The sequence below is a fragment of the Larimichthys crocea genome, chromosome VII (genome assembly GCF_000972845.2).
Source record: "Larimichthys crocea isolate SSNF chromosome VII, L_crocea_2.0, whole genome shotgun sequence".
Lineage (NCBI taxonomy): Eukaryota > Metazoa > Chordata > Actinopteri > Sciaenidae > Larimichthys > Larimichthys crocea.
The window spans coordinates 5,620,457-5,647,745 of NC_040017.1; the positions used below are offsets into that span (position 1 = coordinate 5,620,457).

General features: G+C 39.0%; 1 protein-coding gene across 2 annotated transcripts; it reads right to left on the reverse strand.

The window, feature by feature from the left end:
- Window positions 1–523: 523 nt before the first annotated feature.
- alp3 (alkaline phosphatase 3) lies at window positions 524–21,624 on the reverse strand. 2 transcript variants are annotated; one of them, XM_027280084.1, is made up of 11 exons: window positions 21,434–21,624; window positions 15,719–15,835; window positions 15,286–15,401; window positions 13,644–13,818; window positions 11,454–11,626; window positions 11,231–11,371; window positions 9,730–9,799; window positions 7,957–8,091; window positions 4,767–4,958; window positions 2,433–2,549; window positions 524–1,124 (listed from the first exon to the last, which is right to left on the reverse strand). In XM_027280084.1, exons 3-11 carry the CDS (start codon window positions 15,397–15,399, stop codon window positions 808–810), a joined length of 1,434 nt encoding a protein of 477 aa, XP_027135885.1. In that variant the 5' UTR covers window positions 15,400–15,401; window positions 15,719–15,835; window positions 21,434–21,624; the 3' UTR covers window positions 524–807. The 2 variants fall into 2 exon arrangements, with proteins under 2 accessions (XP_027135885.1, XP_010731582.2); XM_010733280.3 differs by lacking the exon at window positions 21,434–21,624 and adding an exon at window positions 17,484–17,606.
- Window positions 21,625–27,289: the final 5,665 nt, after the last annotated feature.

Genomic DNA, 27,289 nt, shown 5'->3' on the forward strand with positions numbered 1-27,289 from the left:
CCTGGTACAAAAAACAGTTTTGGTCTCTATAGCTAATTTCCCTGTTCATGACAAATGTATTAAGGGTGAATTTTTATAGAACTCACCTGTTTAAATTATATTAAGGCTTAAAGTTATGCAGAATTAACAGTGTGGTCACTTTAACTGAGGTAGGTGCCATTAAAGATGGCTTGTTTGAGCACTAAGGTTTCATTCAGCCCACCTCGGTGGTTTAAACATGTGAAACTTAATTAAACTTACACATGTCACTGTCCAAAGAAAATCTCCAAATAATTCTGATGAATTGAAAAATGAGCTGTGTTCAGTCGTTACAAATGCAGATCTGATCAGAATATTAAAGCTTTTAATACTCTGTAAGAAGGATTCATACGTGTGAATACATGACATGTGCATTGTTATTAACAGTTTATATTGATAAAGTCTGACAAAGTGACAAACCAACTTTTTATCGAAGCATTGCTTTATTGATATGAATAAACATGAAAATGATTATATAGTAAAAACAAGATGAACTTACATTCAACAGTGTTAGAATCTGTTTTCTTCCATCAGCACATTTTGTAGCAATGTTTAAACAATTACTCTTCTTTAAAACTGCTTATCTTAGTTGACTAGTAATTTAATTCCCTCTTAACAAGGTGCTGTACAAGAGGCAACATAACCCTGGAAATGCTACACATTCACCATGCTGAAGTATCCCTGAACAATGCATTAAATCCCTGCCCACTCCTCTATGACCCTAACCCTTGACCTCCCAGATGTGGCAAGTGGAGTGAGATTAATGGGGCTCAGTGATGTAAAGGGATCTCACATCAGCACTGTGAGTATCAGCAGCACACTGAGGAGGCTACAGAGCAAAGCTGCTGAGCTACGAGCTGCCTCGACTCCGTTCTCTTGGTCGGTGAAGGTGGTTTTAACCACAGGTGGTCCAGTTAGCCCCTGGCAGTGCCTCAGGTTGGCACCCACGCAGGAGGCATAGGCCATGGCGTGGGCGATGTAGTTCTGCTCCTGGACGCCCTGGAAGATGTGGGCCATGGGTCCACGGGCGAGAACTGCCACATCCTCTCCACTGTGAGTGGTTGACTGCATGGGCACGGCAGACAGCTGGACGTAGTCTTTAGTTTCTGGAAAAAAGACAGCAAGAGGACAACTCATTCATTTGGCACTCTTACAATAAGTGCAACAATGCTAACACACTTGATGGGCTGCCAAAAGTCCATCTATGCATCTGAAATGTGCCTGAATATTTCTCACTAATGCTGAAAAGATGAGGTGAAACTGTAAATCATCCATGTGGGGAAAGTAAATTCATACCACTGTCATTTCTTACTTGATCAGTAATCTATTGATATTTATTGTCTTGTTCTTTGTTGGTTATAAAAACAAATATTGCGAAATTAAATCAGAATAAATGTCAGACAAAGAGAAAGTACAGCTGATTATATTATGAGGAAAGGTTATACTGCATTATCAGACATGGATCTAAACACAGTAGGATAAAATTTAAAGGTCATTCCGATTGTTTTGAAATCGTTTTCTCATTCCCACTGTTTGTTTTTGGTGTTTTCGTCCTTGAACGTACTCAAGACGAAGATAATGAAGAATTAACTATATTATATTACTGACTGCGTAAGGGACTGGTTCCCAACCTGACTAATGGTCACCAGAGCTTCAACAGGATTTGTAAAGCCTTCTTAACTTTTTTTTGTATGTGTGTGTTTTTTTTAAATACAGTCTATATCTCAGCATTTCATTCAACTTTTTAAAGTTTTTATTATTATTTAAGATATAAACTTAAAAAAAACAAAAACATAGTAAAAACATGATGAAAACCTGAAAAAAAGACCTGCTAAAAGAGCCGACACTCTTTGATAAACAGCCTCATCTTGCATTAGTCAAGTTAAAACAACCAAAGAAATGAGAAGACAAACTAAATTTGTCAAAAAAGTTGTCTATAAGATTGCTAAAAACAAAAACATCAGACATATATCTTTGTCACAATATTTAGGAGATCATTGTAAAAAATGTATGTTTATTTTCCTTCTTGTTAATTTGACATTAATATAACATACACAAAGTAGCTTGCAAGCTTGTGCTTAGGAAATGCAACTATTTGTGTAAACCGACTTGACACACTGATGCTGATATTCTGTACATCCGACTGTGAGTGTGATATTGCTTCAATGTATAAAGAATATCAACCCCAAAAGTCCAGTATCTAGTTAATTTGTACAATTTATCAGTTCTGTACTGTTATTGTTATGCACTGAATATAAAATGTGATATCTATAAAATACAGTATGTCAGGGGTCATTAGTGTATTCAGTGATCTTCAGGGTACCACTGGTTTAAGGAGTGCTGTAAATGGTCAGGGAATTTGAGGTCTGTGATATTCTTGTGAGGAAAACAAAGACATTACGAGCATGTCTTACTAGTGTCGACTTTACGGATGTCTGGGCGCGTGCCGTCGATTCCTTTGCGTCCCGGTCCATTGCCATACATCAGTGTGGTGTAAGGCAGCATGTCTGTAGCCCACAGGGGAGATTTACCTGGAAAATACAGGAAGACCATGAAACATTCTGTTTGACTTGCGTCCATGAACACACACATATACACAAACACACAAGAAGTATGGCCTCTGGATCCCCAAGGGTGCTGCAGGAGGTCTGCAGCTTGTTGGGTATCTCAGTGTTTCTCTCCAGATAAGCCATTAGCCTGGTGAGTCTCCCTGCTGATGAAGAGCTCAGAGTTTCACAAGCACATTAATCACTGCTACACCGCTGGGAGGAGGAGGAGGAGGAGGAGGAGGAGGAGGAGGGTTAAATAAGGATATGACAGGAAATAGAAAGTAAGAAGGTGAGAATAGCACGACACAACACGAGAGCTCAATAAATAGAGGCTTTGAAGGCTGATACAGATGTGTTTGTGGGTTGAATATTTAAAAGTTAACATCTTCATGACAAAAATATTATTGTTTTCTGCAGGATTTTATTCTGGGCCTCTGAAACACCTTTTAAGAGATTGTAAAAAAAAAACAACTAACAAGGGAGGCACATTTAGTATGTGCCAGGTACCAATTGGGCATGTATTGATTATAGATTCTCACATTGCAATTATAGTCTAAAGAAAAAAATCACTGTTTCACAATTATAATACATTCATTTATTTCTCTATACTACGATCACATGAACATTTTTAGTTTAGTTGTTTTTTGTTCGATTTTTAAAAAAAAATTAGTAATATTAAAGAATGAAATTACAATATGATACAATATGTACAATATGCACGTTACGATGCGATATGTACGATAAGATAGACTTTATTGATCCCACACCGGGAGAAATGCCACTTGTTACAGCAACGCAAGATACACAAGTTAGATAAAAAATACTAATAGAAAAGAGCTATGCTAGAAATAGAAAAATAAAATGAAATTCTATACACCTTTCAAGTATATGAGAATTACATGCTGTTTTGTTGCACAGTGCAAACAGTTCCATTCCTGCTTTGTTATATTACGTTGCACTGAAAGCTCAACTCTTAACTCACCACTTTTTCTTTGATTGTAAGTGACTCCGAAAAACTCTGAAGTGTAACTGAGCCTGTAAAATTAATAGTGAAATCGTGAAATAATGAAAGTTAATCACTTCACCCCTAGTGCCAATTACCGTAAATACTTGCTGGGCACCTACTGATTACAACTTTAGACCTAGAAATAAGAAAAAAGAAGAAGTTATACAGACAAGAGACTAAAGGCCTAGCCTATATCTGTGAAAAAAGCTTATTGCATGAATACATGAATTTTGAATTATTTATTTATTTTTCTCAAAAAGTCAGACTCTGTCCCTGTCCCCCTGCAAGCCGGTGTGTATGCACAGTGGTGTGCAGTTGCCAGGGGCAACTGTTACATTTTCTTTTCCAACTCACAGACAACTTAAAATACACTAGTCATCTTTTTATATCCGAAACATACAGTTGATATATTTTCACTAATAAGGACAATAATATAATATTTATTTAATAATTATTATTATTATTGCAAGAAGTCAGAACAAATACCTTCCCAAAAAATTGATATCTTAATGGTTGAATATTTAGGTCGAGCATACAATGATCCTGCTATCAGCAGTATACAATTTAACTCTTGATAACACCATCTGTCTCTCCATGAGTGTAGTAGGTTTGAAGCCTCCAAGTAAAGGAGAGGGAAGAGTGATGGAGAGCTGAAGGATAAGAGGTAAGGTCAATAAAAAGATGTTCCGAAGGGAGGTTAACAGGCGAAAAAGACTGACAGGGTGAGGAGAACTTAAGAGAGAATAATGTAAGAGAGAGAACAAGAGTGAGGTGTCTGTGTCGATGGTCAGAGACAGGCAGAGGGAAGAGAGACATGGAGAAAGCGAGGGACTGAAATAGAAAGGCGAGGGAGAGAAAGGCTGCCAGCTATATGTGTTTACCCAGGCTGTAATTGCAGGGGAGAGAAAGCAGAGGAAATGTCAAGCTGCTGGCGGCAGAGACGAAAATGAAGATGAGAGGAAGCAGGCATCACACACACACACACCTCAAGCACAAAATGCCACCTTGGGTGTCTATTGTCACGGGATATAAAAACACCTAGAGGGGAATGGATGGACGGAGCAAAGGATGGATGGAGGAAAGGAAGAACTTTCTACTCATGTGTTAAAAAAGGGGTGAGCTGATTCAACCAAGAACAAATCATATATATTCAATCAAATCATAAGGCAACAACTTTTACAGTTCATATTTACCCAGAATGCTCTGCCCTCGGAATGGGAACCCATTGAAGCTAAGAGGGTGGGAGTGGTCTGCCATCACTACAGTGAGAGTTTCATGCTCACTGGTCAGTTCAAGGCCCTTGGCGATGGCGTTGTCAAAAGCAACCGCCTCGTGGAGCGCCATGTACGCCCGGCCATCGTGATGAGCCTGGTCAATACGACCACCTGTCCGCAGAGAGGGAAGGGTTAATGAGGAGAGTAATGGCTTCTGGTACTGCTCGGTATTTTCTCCACAAGTAAGAAAAGGGGTGCTTGCTTTAGGAAGATTTGACAGTGACAGTTTAATTAAACCATTGAATCATTTTCTCATTTCTCCATGTTTAATTAGGCTGCCTCAGTAAGACAAAGATTTCTTTAAGTCTGAAGTAAATCATTCGTAAAGAAAATAATGTGATTCCGCCACTTTGTCCAGCATAAAGTAAACACGCTAGAGCCGTAGAACTGAGACTTGAGACTTGGACTTGACTGCTGTCAAGACTTGAAAGATTTGAAAGAACATATAAGCTTTAAACATTTTGACCTCATAAAAATGTGGAAGAATAAAAACTAAATAGGAAAATGACAGACAGACGTTTCATAGCCACATACTGTAAATATAAAGAACATCATTGTCTTAATAATAATTTAAAAAAAACACTGCTCATGAACCTGGACAGCATTGAGAATCCTAAAAGACCTGCAAATGACAAAAGACGTCTGACCTGACTTGTCTTTACAGATTTGTCTCAAATGGATTGACTTAGATTGTCTATTGACCCTTGAACCGGACATTTCTCAAATGACCCTAGACTGGAGTCAGACTTCTCTCAACTTACTTGACTCTGACGTCTCAGATGTTTTCACTGAACTTTTCTCGAATGACCTGAGACTCGTCTCCAACTTGTTTCAAATGACTTGCAATTTGACTTTGACTCGTCTCCAGTAACTTAGGACTTGACTTGAAAATTAACTCCGACTTGAGACTTCCTGAACACACTCTGACTTGTCTCAAATGACTTGACTTGGACTTTTACATTACAAGACTTAATACGTATTCTCAATCTGGATACATCCATTATTGCACTTCTATGTAGTACACTTTGTACAATATGTATTTCCTGGCATAGTGTGTAGCAGGGTAGTGTTGTCTCAGTTCGAGTACGGTCATTGTGCTTTTACTGGAAATAACAATCATGACTTTACAATTTCCCAATTTTACCACTTCTTCTTCATCAAAATTGCAACCACACTAAAACATATGTACAACTTCCATATAATATGTATATATATTCACTGCAAGTGCTTGGCTGCAGTAGTGCTAGTATGCAAAATGAGACACAGTCTTAATCTGCCTTGTCTCAAATGATTTGGGACTTTGACTGGACTCAAAAGTTTGATAAATCACAGAGGAGGATAGTGGATTGTAACTTTTATAAGCTATGCAGACTTTACACTCACATCAGAAAACATCATGCCAAGTTTAAAAGTCATGCATATATGTATATACAGTAGAAGTGGATTCCAAAGTTGAGTCTGCAGGGATCACATCACAAAAGTAGTTCAGTCTTGTTTCCATCAGTTCAAAACCATCTTTAGAATCAAAACAATCCTTTCTCTCTCTCTGAATTAGAAAAAGTCAGCCATGAATATTCTCCAGACTTGATTACTGTAACTCCCTTCTTTCTGGCGTAAATCAGAAATCATGCTTTCACCTCCAACTTGTCCAAAATGCAGCAGTTAGGCTTCTACAGATGATAGCACATTACACCGACTTTAGCTTCTCTTCACTCGTTTCCTGTTCGTTTTAGAATTTATTTTAAGATTTTACTGATCACCTTTAAAGCATGCCTGGGTCTGGCTCCATGTTACATAGCAGCCATGTTGACACATTATGAGCCGGCCCGCAGCCTTAGGTCCTCAGATGGGTCCCTTCTGTCTGTTCTGAAGTCGAAGCTCAAAACTAAAGGTGACGGGGCTATCAGGGCCCCTCAACACTCTGCCTGAAGACATAAGGCTCGCAGGATCAGCGGACTCTTCTAAATCACTTCTGAAAACACATTTTCATAGACTTGCTTTTATGTGATTTTTTAAATTTAACTTTTTTTTTTATTATTTCTATTGAAATGTGGTCTGTGAATGTATGGGTTGTATGCAGTGTGTGTTTTCAATTTATTTTTATCATTCTTATTTAATTTATCATTATATGTTTATATTTTATTTTTATGTATTGTTTAACTTAAATTTTTAATTGTTTTATATTGTTTTCTTGTCTTTTAAATGTCTTTTGCCATTAGCACAGCACTTTGTAAACACTGTATTTAAAAGGTGTGCTATAAATAAAGTCATTATATTATTATTACATTGTTATTACATTGTTAGAGGTAAGCAGACAACTTATTTTAAATACAGTTGTAGTGAGGCTGAAAAATATCTCTTGGAATAAAACATAAATTGGGGAAGGGGACCCGGTTCAAGAGAATTTTAGATCAATCCTCTTGCTGTGGGATAAATTCTGTGTAATTTTATTTTTCAACTTATGCACATCTCTGTCCTCCCAACCAGCCATATTGGAAAGTGAAGTTGGCTCCAGTTAAGTTGTGGTCTCAGTGAGCTGTCAGTGATTGGGTGCACCATATGCCTGCTTCTATTTATACATTTGCCTGTTATTTTAAAGCCATTGTGAAGACACTCAGTAAAACACGGAGTCCCCAGGCAGCTGCCTCAGATTAAAGGAGAGATGGATGAGGAGGCCGGTGAGGCAGCCGTGTGGAACAGAGAGACATCAGCCAACCACGCTCCACTAGCACACACTGCGGCAAACTCATTGAGCTGTATGCAAAATCAATGTCAAATCACCGGATCCACTGCAGGTACACACTGTTCTCTAACATGGTGTATTCTGGAGGTTGTTACTATACGGCGTGACGATGACCTCAAACCAAGTGCTGATGTGACTATAATAGAAATGTAAACACATATTGATGTTTTAGAAACCCACAATAATTACCAGTGTAGCCACTTAATTGCCACGTGGGCCCCCTTTGTGATTATAACTGGATCAATGATTCAATTGATCCACCTAGACCAGCCACATGTTTTTTCCTCTATTTCTAGCAGAACTGTCTCTGGGGATTTCATTATCCACAACCTTTTGCACATTAAGTGATGGAAAGTGTGTCCTCACCCTCCACGAGCAGGAAGAAGCCCTTAGGGTTTTTCTGGAGGATGCGGATGGCCTTCTCTGTAGTTTCGACGATGGACGGGTCCATGTTTGGGTCCCTGTCCATCTCGAAGCGTAGATCACCAGGTTCAAACAGAGCTGGGGTTGGGGGGAAAGACAGATTTCCATGTAAAAATACATTATGTATGTCTCATCAGCCCACAATGGAGGTGCAGCAGAAAGGAAAGTCCTATCTTCCTCCACCTACCACTACTATTTTCAGCGCACAGGAACTGATACACCACAGTGTGAGGGTACAATACAAAGTCTCTACAGCAGCAAGTGAACTCAGTCCAGAAAAAGAAAGATGACTGACACATCACACCACAAAGAAGACACTGAGCTTATTGACATCATGATACTGTAAATCAAGCTGACTGTATGTTTCCTGCACAGCACCAAATGGTAGACAGAGTCACTATATGAGTTAAGTCTCCAGGTGAAGGAGAGGGAACAGTGGGTCCAAGCCCAAGATAGGGTGCAGTTCTGTTTTATCAAAACAGGAAAGGAACAGTTGTAACAAATAAATGTAATGATTCATTTTTAGATATGCCAGCTTCATAGGCCTCGTGTGTGGGCTCTAAAATCGGTCACTCTACAATGGAACAGAGCTATACTTAGTTACACCTGTGTTTTTCTCTATGACAAGTTAAAGGTGCCCTAGGAGTTCATTTTGCATTGTTTACATACATCTTAAATGGCTTTTCTATTCTTCTTTTTCACTGCCTTTGTTGCTTTGCTGGTCTATCAGCAGAATGATGCGAAACCATTGGCAGGACTGTGTGTTTTGTTACCCACACTCCTCATCGTTTGCAGGAATCTATAATAGAGGAGGTAGAGGCACAGCGTGGGGCTAGGAAATACCATGATTTGAACATCAGGACAGGGGAAGTTGGAGTTGCTTCACGAGAATAAGTTAAAATAATAGTTCTACATTTTGAAAATACACTAGATTCCTTCCGAATGTTTGAAGATAAAAATGAATAGCACTCACATGTCTGTACCACAAATGAACCAGTAACCAGTTAGCGTAGCTTGACATAAACACTGTACAGTATGTTTTTTTTTAATTCAGATTAAACAAAGCAGTTAAAGGGTCAGTGTGTATGATGCTTTTGTTCAACATGGTGGACTTTGTTAAAGAGGACTAAATCTGACACACTGGACCTTTAAAACATGTTAATTAGTAACCTTTAGCTGTGGATAAGTGGATACTATTCCGAAGACTCCACAGGTTAAAGGATACAGTACATCTGGGTACAAAAAGAACTGAGTGCAGGTATCGTTTGACAGGCCCACTTTCGATACTTCTCGGTACTGGGTTGTTTCGGTCGATAACTGAAAGGTATCGAGTACTGATACCCAGCCCTAGTACAGTGTAATACAGAAATCAGAATAATATGAAAATAACAGCGAAATGTTGACTTCATCATGTACTGTACACAATAAACTGTGTGCTCACCACAGATGGCATAAAAGACTGACGTGATGGATGTGATTGTACCTTGAACATTACGTAGGTCAGAGACTTTGAAGGAAAAACATGTATTCATGACTTATAAACAAATACAAGATGAAATGGGGAGCCTACCACCTGATGAGTCAACCAAGGACATTACATATTGATGTTAGACATATTGATGTTGTGTTTTTCAAGGGCCTAATGGGAATACTTTGCCATGTATAACTAAGCTATGCTAGCAAGCGAGGCATTAGAGGGCTAAAACAAAAACTCACCCATGAGGTAGTCCGTGGTTTCAGGGTCAACAGCATTAAAATCAGTTTTATTCCACACATAGCGGGCTACCTGCATGACACAGGACACAAAAATTCACACACTGAGCTGGAGGAGGATAGTAAAACATCTTTGTGCTTGCTGTGAGTCACTGGGTGAACTTTTCTTTGCTGTATGAGTCACTTACTGCAGTACGCTCTGCTAAAATACACCAGTTTTTGTTAAATTTTATGTAATACACAGATGTAGAAGACAAGCAGAGAATTTTGCGCTCCATATGAAACTTCTATTGTTACTCCTGGGTAAAGTGCCTAAATCTCTGTGTACCAAAGTAAAAAGTCATTGTGATCATAAAAATATCCAAAAGCTTCTTTCATTATGTGTTCAGTAATCAGGAATGTCACACTTCCACCACTGATGCACATCAATACATGTAATTAAAAAGTCTGCTTCTGAAGGACTGACAAATAGCAAAGAATATCATCCTTCACTCACCCCTAGTGATATCTACAGTATCTATCTATAAATACACTTTTAGCATACTGTGCAGACATTTTGGCATATCCACCTCTTTGTGGTGCTCAATACATTAAAAATTCATTTGAAAAACTCAACCATATTCAAGTTTCTACCCAAATATAGCTAAAATCTGAACCAAAAGTTGGTGGCACTGATTCTAATTGATCAGTCCACTGCAGAATATGAGGGTGCAACAAGATGATGTCTTTAAAATGATTACAGAAAGGTTCCAGTTCCCTCATTGCTCTATTTCATCTGCTGTAGATTTTTATCATTTCAGTGGATGTTTAAGTAACATGCTTCATGTCATTATTGATTTACATTTATTGTGCATTTTGTTTTTATCAATACTCCCACTTTTACACCCAAAAACTTCCACTGAGGTTTATATAATATATATATAGATATATATAATAGATATATATAATATATATATATATATATATATATATATATATATAATAATATATATAGCCATAAAAACATATAAAATAGTTCCCATAAAAACTGTTAGTACGGCGTCTGCAGAACATCAAGGTGCTGATCCTTCCTGCTTTTAAGTCCTCATTGTATGTTTACACATATGATGACTTTCACATACCATCATGTTAATGTTGTTGCCTGGTATTGTTCTACTATTATCTTGTGGTTAAAATAAAGTTGAAAGCAGTAATGCTTATATTCCTTCTAATGCAGCTCTACTAAGAAGTTCAACCACACAACAATAAATCAATTCTCTACTTGCACATTGTAGGGTGACATATATCTGTTTTAAGAACTTAACTTCCAGTACACGCTACAGTAAGGTTGCCTTGCGTCCAACCTTCATCCTAAGTTAGTTGACTTTTCACAGTTAGCTTTGTACATATTGTTACATGACCATTACTTTATAATTTTACATCCTCACGTGTATGAGACCTGAAGCTGTTGCTATGACTGAGGCTGTTTTCTTGGTCACTGTGTCCGGTTAAACAGAAATGTTACCTTTCCAGTTTTCATCTTCGTCCACTCATTGATGAGGTTGCGTCCGTCTTTTCTTTTGCCCCTGGAGGAGTAATCCCTGGGGTATTCTGGATCCTTGGTGCCCCGAGGAGTCATGTACTTTCTACCTCCACCAATGATCACCTGGAAACACACACACACACAAATAGGTTTGCACAGAATACAGTTGTTTATCTGAGAATTACGGAGTTATGGAGAAGCTTACATCTATGTCCACGTTTTTGATGAGCTGGGAGGCGATGTCGGTGCAGCCATCCCTCTTGGCACTCTCAGGCAAGTCAGCATCACTGTACCACTTCCTGCTTGCACTGTGGGCGTAGCTGGTAGCTGGGGTGGCATGTTGCACTCGTGTGGTTGTTACAATGCCGACAGACTTGCCTAGAAGACCAATTTGTTTCATGGTTAATGCGTAACAGGTTTAAATAGGCCTGTATATGTGTTTGTGTAATCTATGAGCAGCTGGCAAGGTGTTGCCTGAGCAACAACTTTCTCAGTCCCTGCAAATAGTGTCTTATGGTTTTGTTAAGATATGAGGTGTCCTTTTAAGCAACGTGGGAAGGTAAAACAACTACTGAAACAAGTTACTCATCAAAGTCATTGGTTATAAACAAGAAGAAACCTCTGTGGCTGTGAAGTGAAGCCAACGCAAAAGTGCCAAAAGCTGCAGTTCCTCAAACGTCCACTTGAGGCTGGCTACAACACGAGTCAAAGTCCACATGTTAAAATGTCCAACTTTACAGCAGAAATAATCATGTTTACAGCCTGGTACAAAAAAATATTAGCAATATTAAAATAATCGTGAAATGTAAATATTTGTTATTATAGTAAACTGAATTTCTTTGTGTTGTGGACATGTCATCATAAAAACATCACAATGGGCTCTGCGAACATGTGACGAGAATTTTTACAGTTTGGTGACATTTTACAGACAAAATGTATTGATAAATCACTAAAATAGCAGTAAATTTATCCAATGAAAGTATACCTCGTACCTTGTACAATATCTCCCTTGTAACAACACAGACACACACACACACACACACCTGGTTGTCAGTCTCCAGTGCTGTGCAGGGGTCAGGGCCATGGCACGCTGTGTGTGTGCGCACTATAAGATATTCATGGCCGTTGATAACACAGGAACATGATAAGAGTCAAGGTGCTTCCCTGCGCTCCACATTACCCTGCAGCACAACCTGCGGCCCGCAGCCTGCTGATGCCCGCAGCTCCCCGGTGGCCTCTGTAATACCGCTACACCATGGCTCACAGCAGAGCACTCAGCTGTAAAATCAGGTTTTTGCTGAGGCTGTATGAGACCTGAGGGATTTTCTTTTGTCAGGACCGAGAACTAAAGTGTGACACAGCAGGGCTGTGTCAGGGTTCTGCCTGCAACCTGACAAAGAGTAAGAGAATCCTATTTGTTGCTTCAATCACAGCTCCGTTTGAAGACATCCTGCATTATTATCCCTTCAGGACTGTCTCTGCTGCAGCAACGAGTTGCATTTGTTCATATATCGCTATCATCAGTAACAGTTGCTGGATGAGTTTGGCATTTATGGTAGTATAATGGGCTGTCTGGTCAAACAAATGAATTCATGAATACACTTTCTTTTACAGTTACTACATTATATCATTCCTTTAAGCCTCTTTGATACACATATTATTACATAACATCATGTTTATTACTTTCCATGTATGAATCGTTCCGGGAAAGTCTTTAAGGTTGAAATCAGGTTTGATCAAATGAACCATACACTTATTTTGGAGAACTTCAAAATGATCCAGTGATCTTGAGAAAACAAAAGTCCTTTTCTTGAACAAGATAAATTAACATGTCATCATGAGGAAGCAATAAAGCAATAAAGCAATAAAAAAAATGAGCGTGGCAGTTATTTACTACCATATGACATAACTCAAGGACAACAGTTTGCCACATCTGTTAAATAAATCTGCTGATTTAAGAAATTTTAGTTTTTCAAATTGACCAACAGACTGTACAGCTGTGATGATGTCATCAACATTTATTGGCATTTAAAATATATATATATTTATTTATAACAGTTTTTCCATTATTCAAAAAATGAATGGCTGGTAATCTTGCTGGCTCTACTCCCCCATCTTATTTAATTTATTTTTACATTTTTTATTACTGTTACTAACTTTTAGGTGTACAAACACACTGGGCAACTTGTTTAAATAGAGCAATCTCAACACACAACAAAATGACATAATAAAACCAAAGTCTGGACTATTATACTTCAACACTAGCCCTTTAATAGACTGTTCTACAATAGAAACAATAGTTTTCACTGTGACCCAGATGAAACATTTTATTTTTTTGCTTTTATTTTGTTGTTGTTCTGTTGTGTTGTTTTACTTTGGACTGTAGTGGGCTTACCAGCATCTTTGGCCCACTTTAGGATGGATGTGACCTCGTTGCCCTTCTGAGTCTTGCAGATTCCGTTGCGAGCCGCTGCATTGACGCCGATGACGTTCAGGTTGGTTTTCACTCCGCACAGATACGCTGTGGCTGTCGCTGCACTGTCCGGAATCTGGAAGTCCACACTGTAGGTCTGCACGACACACACACAAACACACACACACATACATAAACTAAACTTGAGTAAAACATATTACTGGACAATATGAGCTTTAACTTTGTGGAAAAATGTTCTTGCAAACGAAAATAATGACAATAGAAAATAAAAATAGAATATAATAAGAAATGACCAAATGGGGCAACATAATGAAGCAACAGTTACAAATCTATAACATATAAAGTATATCATAGTAATTAACTGCAAATGGTAAATGTCTTCTGACAGTTTTTTAATCAGCTGTCTTGTTTGTTTTTTGATAAATAACTTTGTTCTCCTTAAATGATTGTCTGATGTATGACTGAATCTTCTTCTAAAATCAATGTAATAAACAATGACCAATAAAATGAAATAGGTTTTAATATGTTAATTTAAAGTTCAATTGAGTTCAAATATGTTAATGAAGCATAGTTCAGAATTCCAAAGTGAAAAACTATGATGGCATTTATTGCTACTCTCTTCTACTGCTAACCTAACTACCTTTAGCTTTAGTTGTTCTTGGGATTTTATTTTTCATTGTTATTCCTTCACAATTTAGCTACAGTCTGATTCAGTTATGGGGAATAATAAACTGGACTATCAAGATTTAGATTCAGCAAAATTTGTCTACTGCTGTCTATTTGCGTTTCTTGTGTTGTGTAGCAAAGCAAACACACAGATGGAGGGATTTTTTTGCTCTGCTATGGCAAATTGTACACGCTGATATTACAACATATCTGTAGCATATTAACTTTTTATTTGGTTACTATGGTATCTTAACTAATTTTGACCAAATGTGTGCTGCATTTTGTCTCATACAGTTTCAGTTTTTAGTTGTATTTATTATGTAGGTTAACACAGGGTCAACAGAACAATCTGTTGAAATGTTGTTGGGTGAGAGAAACAGCTCAGCTCAGCATTAAGCTTATTAAATATACGCTAGAAAATAAATAAATATGTGAAAGGGTTGGGTGTATTGGAGAGGTATCGCTGTAAGTATAAACATGAATGTAGCATATATATAGAACACACTACACTACTTAAATATATGAAAACTGAGGATTGTGTCTACAGAGGTATTGCAAGAAAATTAACTGAATGAGGAGGAAAATGAAACTTTAGTGATTCTAACTAAACTTCAGACATATTGTATGCAAACAGGCGAAGTTACGAAGTTACACCGCTCTCATGGGCCACAGGGCTGATCACATTTGTATTCAATTGAGGGTCTAAGGATATTGCACAGATTGTAAAGCCATCTGAGATAAAATTGTGTATTTGGTTATATGAATAAATTGACTCGACTTGACAATTTGACAAATCTGTGAGAGCAGTCACGGGTGATGTGTGGCAAAATTGCAGTAGGTTACTCTCTTAGATTATATATGAATGTGCAGCGCATTTACATATTTCTGTGCAGGTACCTGTCCATTCATCTGTGTGTGTGTGTGTGTGTGTGTGTACCTTAGCTAGTCCCACACTAGGGAAGGTGTCCATGGTCATCACTGTCTCCTCTCCTGTCTGGTTCTGCAGCTGTCCCTTGAGGATACGAGCTGCTGTGTAAGTTGTGATTCCCATGCCTAATGCACACACAAAACACACACACATACACTTTAATATTCATTGCAGTCTTACAGTCCTGATAACTTTCACCACTTCCACTTATATGATAGAAATGTCTATCTGTAATGTGTGTGTGCTGTAAAGACCAAAGTCCTATGAAATATTAGAGTTTTGGCTGCACGTTGGTGAAACAGACAGGGGAGACAAGGTCCATAATTATAAAAGAAAGGAGGTCAGACACTAATTCTTAATTCTGCTTGTCTTACCTTTCCACCCTGCCAAGACTGTCTGATGTTATTCATTGGGGAAAATGAAAGAAAAGTGTGTTACCTACCATCTCCGAGGAAAAACAGGATGTTCTTGGCCACATTGGTGTTCAGCTTCCTGTCCAACACTGACTGCAAAGACTTCTGGGCCTGTGACCTCCAGAACTCTGGGTTCTCCTCCTCGACTATAGATGAACACACAGATCAGATTTTTGGCGTTTGGTGCACAAATAATGGTAGTCAGATCATTCGACCTCTGTTTTGTGGAAAGATTTTAAAGTGTCACAACAAAAAGATGCAACTACAGGAATCAACAATCATCCATCTCACTACAAGTGTAACTTTTCTTTGAACAAAATATTAATGTGACTTATGCAGAGCATCAAAGAGCTGCTCTGTGCATACTGCAGAGACAATAAACCCTCGTCGACTGCTCTTTGTTCAGGTCTTTTGGGACTCGTATGTATTAACATGTTTGTTTGTGCTGTCATACCTCCCTCACATGCTCTCTTATCTACTACAGTTCATCTGAGGCAGCCCACTAACAAGCAGTAAATGCTGATAGCAGCCAATTGCTCCACAAGTTATAAGTGGGCAATCAAGTGGAAAATGTGGAGGTCCCTGCATAAAATGAGTGGGTAGGAGAGACAGTTGGAAAGGATGAAAGATTGAAATGAGGGTAAAAACAGAGCACAAAGCGAGAGGAGAAAGTAAGACCTGAATGGATGGTGATTAAGTTTTAAAACAGCACAGAAAAATAGAGCAGAAGTCTAACTCCAAGGTAAAAAGGTGAGGATCATATATCAAACTCAACATTTTCAGGCCTCTGCGATCTTATGAAAAATCTGCTGCTTTGTGTCTATGCAAGTGAAGGAAGGAAAACTAGAAAAGGTTACACTTTCTGAAGAAACTTTGTGGGTGATTTATATCTTGAAACACTTGAAATAGTTTAAATACTGAAGCAGTTGAAGCTGGTATTTGAGTCGTAGTTGAAATACAAATAGTGAAATAGTGAAAGCAGTTGGCGAGTAAATTGTGTATGAACAATGAAGTTGTGAGATGAAAGACTTTTGTTGTTGTTCAAAGGTGAAGATCTGAAGATCTGACATGGTTTGAAGTGCTCATCAAAGTGTAAGCAGTTGAACTGTTAAAGCAAGATAAAAACAGTCGCACTGTTAGTTTAAAAAGTAAGAAATCAAAGCAATGTCTGTTGATGTTCAACCACTGAAAGCAGTTGAAGTGATATAAAATGATAAAAGTAATTTAATGAGTTGTGTCAGTGAAAACACTGAAGACACTTGTGACACAAGTGTGTGCACTGTAAAAAGTCAAAATGACCTGAAAGTCATTGTTGGTGGAAGAACTTTTAGTTGATACGTAACTAACAAAAGCAGTTGAAGTGTCAGAGAAAAAAACAGAGAGCATGGAATATAAACTGAGATTAGAGAAAAACTTGGAAATGTATAAAAAAGTTAAACTGATATGACAAAGTACAATAGGTGGAGAATGGTTAAAAGTTTGAATGGAGTTTGTGGCTGAAAGTATGAATGAGTTGAATGAGAAGGACTGAAGAGAAGTTGGCAAGCTTGATAAATGGGTTGATTTTGGAGTTGGACAAAGCAGCACAAAAGTTTTGAAAATTTAAAAAAGTATGAAATGGTTTAAAACTCTGAATAGGGACAAAGGGCATTTTTAAGTTTGAACCACTCTAGGTTTCCAGAAGGAAGTATAAGACTGCCAAAAAAAAGTGTCCCGCAGAAGAAGTTGAACAGTAGGACAAAAATCCATGTCCAAGAGTGTGCATCGCTAAAGTAGTTCTTCTTTTTGTCTTACCTTTGGCATGAGACGATCCAAATGCAAGAAGCACAAAGAGAGACAAGATGGTCAACTCCATGGCCACGTTCAGGCTGGAGAAGCGCTCTTCTAACCTTCCTCCTCGTCCTGTAACCTCTCGGACACCAGCTCCTCGACTGAAATAATGCTAGTCTCCAATCACATCAGCTGCCAATCATTGTTAACAACATGTCATAACTGCATAATGACCCATATGTCATTAGCAAATTTATGACCACTGACTGATAAGACTGTGTCATGGTTGTAGTTGTGGCGAAATTGCTGAAGTCAAAGGTCAATGGTGAGGTCAGGAAGGAAGAAAGTGTTCAGGAGCCTCTGATGTCTTATTTATTGACGCTTGGCCAAGGAGAATTAGAGACACTCTCAAAGTTCATCAGAAGTGCCTGAGTCGGTCTCACATTCTGCCCAACTCATCCTGGTGAATAGACTTTAAACCCCAAGATAACACCACAAATACTAAACGCCCAGAATTTGTCAAAGAGAATGTTTTTATATTCTAGTCTGAAGCCACAGATGTCTGTTTACGCAGATTGGAGCAAGCTATCTATTATGTCTAAGACGGCAGCAATAGGTTTCTTCGACCCTGGCCACCACAGTGTTGAGATAGACTGGAACCTGCTGTTCTCAACCAAAGCCAAACAACTAATACTGCTGAGGACCTCAAGGCCCACACGTACCTTGTGTAACCTAAGGATAGAAAATTCCATAACAGACGTGATAGCATAAATAGGTAGGAAAAAGGTATAAACATCCACATCTTGCTAAATAACTAATAGTAAATGTTGAGTTGATCTAGTTTGATCCAGTAAACAGCACCATAATTAAAGCTTTAATGAAAGCATTTAATGATAGTTAATTTTGGGCATTATTTATGATGCTCTGATAAAGATCAAGGTGTGTGTGTGTGTGTTTGTGTGTGTGTGTGTGTGTGTGTGTGTGTATGTGTGTGTATTTAATCATAAACGCACTGTGTCTGACAGATAATGCAGCAGGGGATAAAGTTATGTAAGTGAGACAGAGTCCACTGGGACTGAGCTACACAGTACAAACATTCAACCATCTATTTTCCAATGAATACATTAGCAAGAGAAGATTTGTATCACCAAACTTGTTTTGTTTGATTGCCTGTCCAAAATTTGTCCGTCACAGACAGCGACAAATAAGAGGTAACATTGTGAACTGATGCAAAAGCTTCTTATTCATCAGGTATCATGCGTCACACTGATGATGGGACATTTATTAGAGCTAATTTTGGAGCTAACACCTAATGTTCCCAATGAGTTCACTGATTAACCTTGCAAACGTGGATAGGCCATGATGATAAGGACTGTGGTAATTTATTAATATGCAAAATGGGTTTCTTCTTATCACTGTCAATGGAAGCAGGTGGAGCTAGTAAAAGAGGGGGGGAAAAAATCACATTTGTGTGTGACGCTCATTCATAATAAAGAGGAGGGGAATGTAGAAGACATTAAAAAAACAGCAAGTGTTAGTTCAGGAGACAGAAACTGGGAGCTCAGCCTCAAAAAAATATGAATCAGTTATCAAAGCAGAAAAAGGTGGTGCATCATCAAAGCAGGAAATGTCTCTGCAGCTTCGCTTTTTATTAAAATATCTTTGGTGATGCATTTTGGCCAAAGGCAGCTCCTCAAAGTGTGTATGAGACAAGAAGTAGCCAGGACCTGGAGTGTTTTTCTGCATGTTTTTTTTGCAGCCACCATAAAGAGGCTGAGGCGACAGGGTTGCAATCAACAACTACACTACTGGATGCCACTAAATCCTTCATACTGGTCCTTTAGGTGGTATAATGTTGCAGCTGTGTTTCTTGAGTGTGTTAGCATGTTAACAAGTTACCATTAAACACTAAGTACAGCTGAGATGGTAGATTATATTGAAACAAAATTGTTCATGTTTAAATGATTCATTTGTTTAACATGCTGCTGAATCCTGTTGTCTTGTTTGTCTTGATCTTGCACACTCAAACAGTCGAATCTCAAAAATCCAGAGACCTGGCTGCAGCTCAGTGAAGGAGAAGCAGAGTGTGACAGCTGAATGGGTTGGTTGGTGGGGCACACTGCATGGTGAGTGGAGCCGGCTGACATGTTGTCAATGATGGTGTGACCACACCGGTTTGGGTCTCAGCAGCCACCTGCTGCCATTTGCTATCGAGTTATGATTCATGATAATACTTTACTGTACACACTGTGGTGTGTTTGTATACAACTCCAATGGGAATATTACAGGTTGTGGATGAAGAGAGTTGGGTAGAGAAAAGAAAAAGGGTTTCTCTCTCTATCCGCCACTCTCTATCTTTAACTCAACCTTTCAAGCTTGGGTCTGCCTGAGGTTTCTGCCCGTTGCCAAGTGCTTGCTCCTGGTGGAACAGCTGGATCTCTGTAAATAATATTATAAAGAGTATGGTCTATAGCTCAAACTGAGTGTGAGGAAGAAAAGACAGAGTAGTGTGTAGTGTGCTAAATTTGGCTAACTTGAGGAGTTAGTTAGCTTATCATAAATTTAATTTAGTTAACTTTAAGTCAGTTTTATTTATATAGCACCAAATGATAACAGAAGTAATCTTTTTACACTTTCCAAATAGGTCAGACTGTACTCTTTTTAATATTATTTACGGGACTCAACAAGTCCCACCATGAGCAAACACCTGGCAACGGTGGCAAGGAAAAAACTTCCTTTAAGAGGTGGAAACTTTGAGCAGAACCTGACTCGTGCCACGATCAGTTGAGTTTAGAAGTGGAGAGGGTATCGGACTGAACAAAGGAACTGGAAACAGGGGTTAAGGGTTAGATTAGCTAACTTCAGAGGGACTCGTAGGCAGATTTCTTGCTTTCAACAGACCCAAGCTAGGTAGCTGTTTCCTCGTATTTTTGGTCTTTTTGCTAAGCTAAGCTAAACTGTCTCCTGGCTTCACCTTCGTAAGCATACACACACAGTGGTATCAGTCTTTTTTTTAACTAATTCTTAGCGCCCCGGGGATATCTGAGGAAAAGAGGAGCCATGTGTTAATCTGTACTCAGATTCATAATCAGTGCCTACAAGGTTTTGCAGTCCATGCCCATGGATTTGTAATGCATACCCAGCACACTGGGCTGATAGCCAGTAGCTGTAGGCCTATACAGCTTTTGGCCAGAATTAACTATTCAATAAGAAACTAAATACTGTAAGTTGCAGTCATGCAGTTTGCTATCCATGATGAGAAATTAAAATTTAAAGGTATATACTGTGTAATTCATACATATTTTAAGTGTGAGCATGCATTAGAGGCTCCAACATCAGTTCTCCCATTAGACATAACATAAACAACTTTGTGTGCGTGCACTCAGTGGTGTCAGGGGGTTTACTGCTGCTGCTGATGTGGATGCTGAGATCAGGGCAGAGAGGTGTCAGCAGTTGAGCTTTATCGCTGACCTCTGGAGTAAATCCTCAGGCAGGAAGAGGAGGAAGGGATGAGGGAAAATCCTTAGGCTGCTAGATAGAGAATCGTTCAGTGTTCAGTCTACATTCACAATGGTCAGTTTAAAGCTCCAAAGCGGAACATTTTCCATATTCAAAGAGTAGAAAATAAGATTCTCCCATATGTCTGAAAATAGCTTTACATAATGTCAAGGATGCTCCAGATGCACCATATGGGATGGAAAGGTCAAAGCAATCAAGTCAAACCCCCACAGTTAGCTGATTGGTCTAGCATCTAGCTTCCAGGCTTAATCCAATCTGGATGTTCCAAACTAGTGCAGTTCCTTGAGGCTGGCTCCAGAAGTGAGTCAGTCTCCATAAGTCCCCATGTTCAAATGGCCAACTTCACAGCAGAAATAAACATGTTTACAACCTGGAACAAAAAACTGTTTTGGTCTCTGTAGCTAATTTCCCTGTTCATGACAACTGTACTGAGGGTGAATTTATATACAACTCACCTGTTGAAATGGCTTAAAGTTATGCAGAATTAACAGTATGGACGCTTTGACTGACAGGTGTGTTTGAGCATTTAGGCTTCATTCAGTCAGCTCAGCTTCACCAACGCTCAACATCTTTGTCCATTTTTGAAATAGGCGGAAGCTGGCAGAGGCAGGACTGGCAAGATGGTGGCGTCACCACACACTGAGCTCTGCGTTTGGGGAAAAAAAACAAAAAACTTTTGTACCTCTAGATATGCAACAGGTCCGTGACATCGATGACTGAGAATCTGTCAGCAGGTGTGTGGAGCAGGAGAACACACCTGCTGGACACCTGATAGAAAGGTGGAAAAAATTAAATTGACTCTTTTCAGACTCAAATAAACATGTGGATTTGGATTTGGTTGTAGTGTTTTTACTCACTAAAACTTGTAGAAAGAAACATTTTTGCTTAATTGTTTTCACACAAACTGAACAGGTGTCTCCATCAAACACAGGTTGCAACATTTGCAGACAGATTCAATATGAAAGGTTAATTACAGTGTTACCTAAAGGCATTATATTTTGATATGTTTTATTGTTCTATTGTCTGTCTTTTGGGGTAAATTAATTATTTCAGAAGATATGTGAAACATGTCACGACTGTAGATAATATATAAAGTGCAATAGCTCCCTCTAGTGTATTTTCAATGGTGAATACTGAAGCTCAGCTCAAAAAGAGTGTGAGGGAGAAAAGACAGACGCTGTGCACTTCCATACCACTGATACGCTACAACCAGGGCTGCAGCTACAAATAGAGGACGTCAGGTTGTCTGTACTTTTTGGGCTGGTTCAGCAACACAAGAGGAGTTTGCATTCTACACCTGAAAATTTACAAAAGGTTGGTATTTTATATGCTGATTATAGCATGTACAGACTCAATATATCTACTGTAAGTTGAACTACTTTTAGGTCAACAAAAATGAATACATAAATATAAAAATCCAATATTCTTTAACTAGAAATGTATCCCTGGAAATGTGTAGAAGCACAATTTAGACTTTCATGTTAATGGCATTAAATATATATTAAATGAAACTGTACAGTTAACTGAATGAACACAATATGAAAAATAATTTGTGACAGAAGGAAGTTCACATGTTGCAGCACAGAGACAGGCTAAGAAAGTTTAGATTGAACTTTTTGAATGGAATAAATAAAAAGTAAGATGAAACGCTGTGGAGATGAGAGAACCTATATTTAACATAGACGTTACAATATCTTAAATTCTGTAAGTGAAAGATAGAATAAATGGAAAAGAACACATGATATAGCATAAAATAACGTAGCAATATTTTTTATTTTGTCACTTTTCCAGTTAAACTGACAGACTTGGAATGCAGAATGGTTTGGGACAAAGTAAAGGAAGAAATCTGTGAGTGTTTTTGATTCAAATTTGGATATTTCTTTTGTATTTACCTGCCTTAGATCAGCCACATTACAAACACAGATGAAATCGTGCAAACGCTCGACAGATGCTCGCAGAAGGGTGTCCCTGTAAACCATTTAAAAGTCATTAGCAGGCAGCAGCTGCAGATAAATACTATTAAACAAATGTATTTAAAACCTTTTGCAGATGGCTTCAAATGGCAACCCTGCAATATCCACAAACCATCAGGCAGATGTTCAAGCTTAAGTAAATGTCAGAGCAGGAACTCTCCTCTCTGCAAGCCTTCTGCTTTTTCAGACAATCAAACTGGATCATATCCAGCCGGGCTCATATGTGTTCACGTAAGACCTTAACATGAATAACATTCACATTTAGCTCAAATGTTCGCTGATAGTGCCTTTACAAATCAAACATGTAGACTCCAGACATTAAATATTTGCAAAACTTGCAGACTTAAAGGTCCAGTGTGTCAGATTTTGAGGGGATTTAGGTCACACATTTTGCGACCACAGAGGCGAGGGGGTTGCAATTATCTGATGCAAGATGCCACTAAAGCATGCTGCTCCTTTAAAGATCTTACTAACAGCATTTTTTATATGATGAAATTTAGTAGATTAACCAAAGCAAACAACGGTGGTATATAGGGATGGGAATCGAGAACCGGTTCCGTGTGTTTCAATTCCATGGAATCATCTGGCAGTTTATCCAACGATTCTCTTATCGATTCCAGAAAACACGAATTACGTCGCGTAACTTCCGCAAGAAGTTATGCATGCTCGAGTCCAGCAAGCACGACAAATTACAGCACGTAACTTACGCAAGTTTAGCACGTGCAGTGCAATCAGTAGTAAACAATGTCACTCACTCGGTTCAAACGCTCCAAAGTTCGGCTGCATTTTACCAAAACAGATGGCAACAGGGTGACTTGCAATCATTGCAAAGTGGAGATAACAGCGTCGGGAGGGAACACGACGAACATGCAGAAACATTTGCGCACGCAACATGCAATATTTTGAAATGAATGTCGTGTTTTTGACACGCTTCGGACTGGAGATGAATCTCAACCTAGCAGCAGTGGCAGCAGCCAGGCTATGATCACCTCTGCCGTTACTATGGAAGTACCTTCCGTAGTTGATAAGAGAATCGATAAAGAATCGAATCGTTAAGCAGAATCGAGAATGGAATCGGAATCGTAAAAATCTTATCAATTCCCATCCCGAGTGGTATACAGAGAATAGAGAGCTAGCAAGCTACAAGCCTGCTGCCATGCTAGCAGCTCTGTGTAGCTTTACTGCAGTGGTGGTTTAAGCTAAATGCTAATGTCAACACGCTAAGGCACTCACAATGACTGTGTAATGACGTTAGGTCCAGTGTGTGGGATTTAGTGGCAACTAGTGCTTATTGCAGCCTCCCTGCCTCACCATCTCCTTCCCAGGTGCAACAGGTGGCTACAAAACACATTAAAAACTCAAAAGTCCCAGTCTAGAACTACTGTAGAAACATGGCAGACTCTGTCAAAGAGGACGCAATTCTTATTTTCAGGTGATTATACACTAATGAAAACATAGTTATGAATAGTGTATTCCATTTCGCCATATTCTGTAAATAGAGCCCCCGTAATCTGAATGTCATTAGTTTTTTAATTTTGAAATCTCAACCTGTTGTACCTGTAGCAAAATTCAAGGCAATCCATCCAAGCAACTGTTGAAAGATTTCACTCAAAATCTCAAATTGTCATGGTCGTGGGTCATTGCCAATCTACCTTGCAGATGTCAAGCCGTTACACTAAACACCTGGAAATCTTGACTTGCTGCTGGATCTGAACAAAACGCGTATCCCCCTAGAGTCAGTAGAGTTTATCCTCAAGACGGCTTGAAAATTTGGAGCAAAGGTTACGGCCATCCTTTTGAACAATTGCTGAGATATTCACTCTGAATGTCATCGTGGTGGTGAAAGAAAGAAAGTCTGGAAAGTGGAACAAAAGTTAGTTTCTTATGCGTGTGTCATCGTCTCAACATTTACTCATCTTACTGTGTAAAGATTTGGGCAGCAATTACTCAAACCTGGGCATTATTTACAAGATTAATGGCATACAATTGTTCAAAATATGCTGATCCAAGTGGAAAAAAAGTAATATCTGCCAGGAATGCAACGTCAGTACACTCTCTTACTCTGTAGAATCTGAACTGGCCTCTTACCTATTCACAATACCCTGTGCAAATATGCTTTGGAAGGATTACATGGAAAGGAAACGATAGGTCCACCAGTGACGCAACAGTGTGAAAATGTCATCTGAAAACCGGGTCCAGCTGACTGTGCTACTGCAGCCGAGTGAAAGCAGTTTAAAGATAAGGTGATTCTCCCGAGGCTGAGCATGTCAGCAGGGAGAGAGCAGGTCTCGTAACAGGTGAGATAAGCTGATAAGGGCCACGTTTAAAATGATGGGCCGACTCTGGCTAAGGTTACACAGAGGTTGAATTACAGACGACAAAGGCTTTCTGCTCTAGATCTATTATGTGGAGTGCTGCTTAACAGAGAACATCTGAGTTTGGGTGTTCGGTTAAAAGGGAAACAGTTAAGGCGAAGATGTGGCTCCAGAAGTATGTGGGCTGTGCAACAGAGCGTGGTAGTGATGAAAAATGATCGACTGCCTACAAATGTTGAAAGTAAAAATATGGGAACTCTGAGGTGCTGGGTTATTTTATTTTTTTATTATTTGACTAAGCAATGTTTGCTGAGCACACACTTTCTATTTGTATCTGAGTGTTCAGTCTGAGCTCACTCCTCTCCTCGGCTCTGATATTTTTGTTTAGTGTGGAGACTTCAACTCACAAGTTCGACTGCCGTGGGCTGACAAAAAGGCAGTGATACACAGAGCAGCTTATTGAAAAACTCTACAAGGCCAAAAGTTTCTTTCTGTGTTGCTGCTTAAACGGAGAGTTTGGTTTTTTTTTTAAGTGAGGTTACTTGTCTGAAATCTGTGTTATACACAGCGGTCTAGCGCTGCCAATTTGGAGAAGCCAACAGAGGTGTCAGCACGGAAGTCGAACAATCTGTTGCTGTGGACAGCAGAACTAAAAGACAGGTTGGCCTTTTTATGTGGCTGACACATTTTTCTGCTGACCCTGTCTACAGTAGCACTTCCGTGCTTCTTCAAACTGGTGTCGTGCTGACCACTGTCTACTGTAGGTAACACACTGACAATGCGTAAGTACAACCCCAAAATCTCAAACTATCCCTTGAACAATGTGGTTCGATTTCCAGGTGCATCATTAGGAAACAGGCCTAATGCAGTTTTTTGAAGTGTTACTAATCAATAGTCTGTGTTACCTCGACGGCATTCAACAGAACGGAAGTAAAGCAAAGTATTGCTGTGACGGCAGAAACACAATGTTTTATTCACATAAAGAAAGACCCACCCCAATAAAATCGAGATTTACCAAAGTTTTTAGATTTATCTTTTTGTCTACAGCAGTGCTTTGCTTTACTTGCTCAGACTTGGGTCTTCTTCTCAAAACTGAGGCTCGTGATGACCGCCGTCTGCTGTAGGTAACATGCTGACAATGTGTAAGTACCTCATACAACCCCACTTAAAAAAACAAAACAAAAAAAAAACCCTGGACTATCCCTTTAAGAACGTGGTTTGATTTCCAGGAGAGTCTCCAGCTAACCCTGACCTACGTGTTCTTGGACTGAGAGAGGATACCAGAGCATCCGGAGGATAATCCTTACCTGGATAGTCATTACACTTCTCCTATCGTGGTTTAATTCAGACAAATGTCACGCAAGTGCGTCACTGCTAGATGATTCTGTGTGGCTCATGTCGAGAGGTGAACATTGTCAGGAGTGTCATAGTGTCAAGGGAGTCTTGACATGATGAAGACTGGAGATCGCTGCCATAACATGCTATACTGTGTATTATGCTGTAAAGAAAGCCAACATAAGAAATACTAATCATCTATAGTTTTTGTTATGATAGTAAAGGAAATATGATGCATATTCTGTACCTCCAGTGTTAAGTAGGTGTTTGCAATTATGTAATATTTAATTCGTGCAGTATTCCTACAGATTTTGTGTTTCATATTGCTTTTACAAGGTACTCACAAGCTGTAAGACATCATTTGTTCATCTATTTTACTAGAATATGTGTTTTATTTTGTGCTTTAGCTGCAAGGAATAAGTTTCATGTCATTTAATCTCCAACAGTTACTCTGTTTGATGCTGGTAAACCTTCAATTTGACATGTCTGGAGTGAACAGGACAGGAGCAGTCAGTGCCACGCTGACACTGCAGATACCAGCTCCAGCTCTCAGTTTAAAGTACAACTTGTACAAATCAGGTTTTTGTGGTTATGGATGAAATTGTGATTTTTTTACTGACCGACTGAAACACAATTGATTAGAAATGAGAAAACACTGCAGTGTTCCAAACCTCTGGGACGCAAATAA

Bases quoted from the DNA above. Each gene is read 5' to 3' on its own strand.
- alp3 (XM_010733280.3), bottom strand. From the start codon at position 17,544: ATGGAGTTGACCATCTTGTCTCTCTTTGTGCTTCTTGCATTTGGATCG. The intron at 2,550-4,766 runs GTAAATATGAAC...TGTATTTTCCAG, and splicing joins CCGAGGGCAGAGCATTCTGG to GTAAATCTCCCCTGTGGGCT. The intron at 1,125-2,432 runs GTAAGACATGCT...TCTTTTTTCCAG, and splicing joins CATCCGTAAAGTCGACACTA to AAACTAAAGACTACGTCCAG.